This window comes from Colletotrichum fioriniae (assembly GCF_027942845.1).
Source record: "Colletotrichum fioriniae strain IMI 355084 chromosome Unknown scaffold_14, whole genome shotgun sequence".
NCBI classification, from domain to species: domain Eukaryota; kingdom Fungi; phylum Ascomycota; class Sordariomycetes; order Glomerellales; family Glomerellaceae; genus Colletotrichum; species Colletotrichum fioriniae.
The window spans coordinates 881,193-882,105 of NW_027076850.1; the positions used below are offsets into that span (position 1 = coordinate 881,193).

At 58.9% G+C, this 913-nt stretch overlaps 1 protein-coding gene across 1 annotated transcript; it reads right to left on the reverse strand.

Annotated features, from left to right (window-relative positions):
* On the reverse strand, positions 1–913 carry N0V96_010399 (uncharacterized protein; the record flags this gene model as incomplete). The annotated part of the gene is made up of 3 exons (XM_053194752.1): positions 1–37; positions 104–638; positions 805–913. 3 exons carry the CDS (start codon positions 911–913, stop codon positions 1–3), a joined length of 681 nt encoding a protein of 226 aa, XP_053047921.1.

Below are 913 nucleotides of genomic sequence, written 5' to 3' on the forward strand. Positions count from 1 at the left end.
CTACTGCGATCGCGGTCCTCCCAAGTTTGCATTTGTGCTGCCGGAGGGTTAGCAAGCCATGACCACACTCTGACAGAAAAGGATATGAAACATAAAACAAGACTTACCGAGAAAGCGGTTCCAACGGCGATCCTCGTCCCAAAGAATGTCCTCGCCGGACTCGCGTGCAAGTCTCTCTCTGCGAGCGCTTGCAGCGGCCTCTTCGCCAACCAAGTAAGGGTCCTCGAGCGGTCTGAAGTCTCGAGCTCGCTGGGCCGCTTCCTCCTCGGCCATGCGCTCAGACATGAAGCGACGTAGGTGGGCAACGGGATCGGCACCTTGGTTCATGCGTCTTCGGGCGACGTTGTTCAGCGTCGGATTTGTGTGCACCGTTGACCACGTCGGGATGCGGAACTGATCGAGTCGTGGGGCTGCGCTGGGCGGCGCCGGGGGAATCGGGGGCAGGCCGGTGGTTCGGTGGGGCTGCGGCGTCGAGTTCCCGGAACGGCTCGGGGCCGGGACGGCAGGGAGCAGGGACGTTGGGTGTTGAGTGGAGCCAGTGGCTGTGCGATTCACATTGTTGTTGTTGGCGGGCGGGGAGTAAGGAGGAATAGGCTCGGGATGCGGAGCGATGGAGTGGTAAGAGGGCGCGTCTGAGACTGTTGTTTGGTGTTAGCTCGACCACTTCCATTTTGAAATATACTGTGACATGTCTTTGTCTGTGAAGCTCGAGCATGTCAGGCGCCAGTACGACGTCCCGTGCAAAAGCAAAGAAGCCGCCCCGACGTCCCACGTAAGACTCGCTCGTGACAAGATTCAACTTACAATAAGACGGCGCGGCTGAGCGGATCGAGGCTGTTTCGAAATCATCGTGGCTCAGCGCATCATGATGTGAAGGAAAGAAACGCGGGGGTTCAGCTACGGCAGCGGCCAT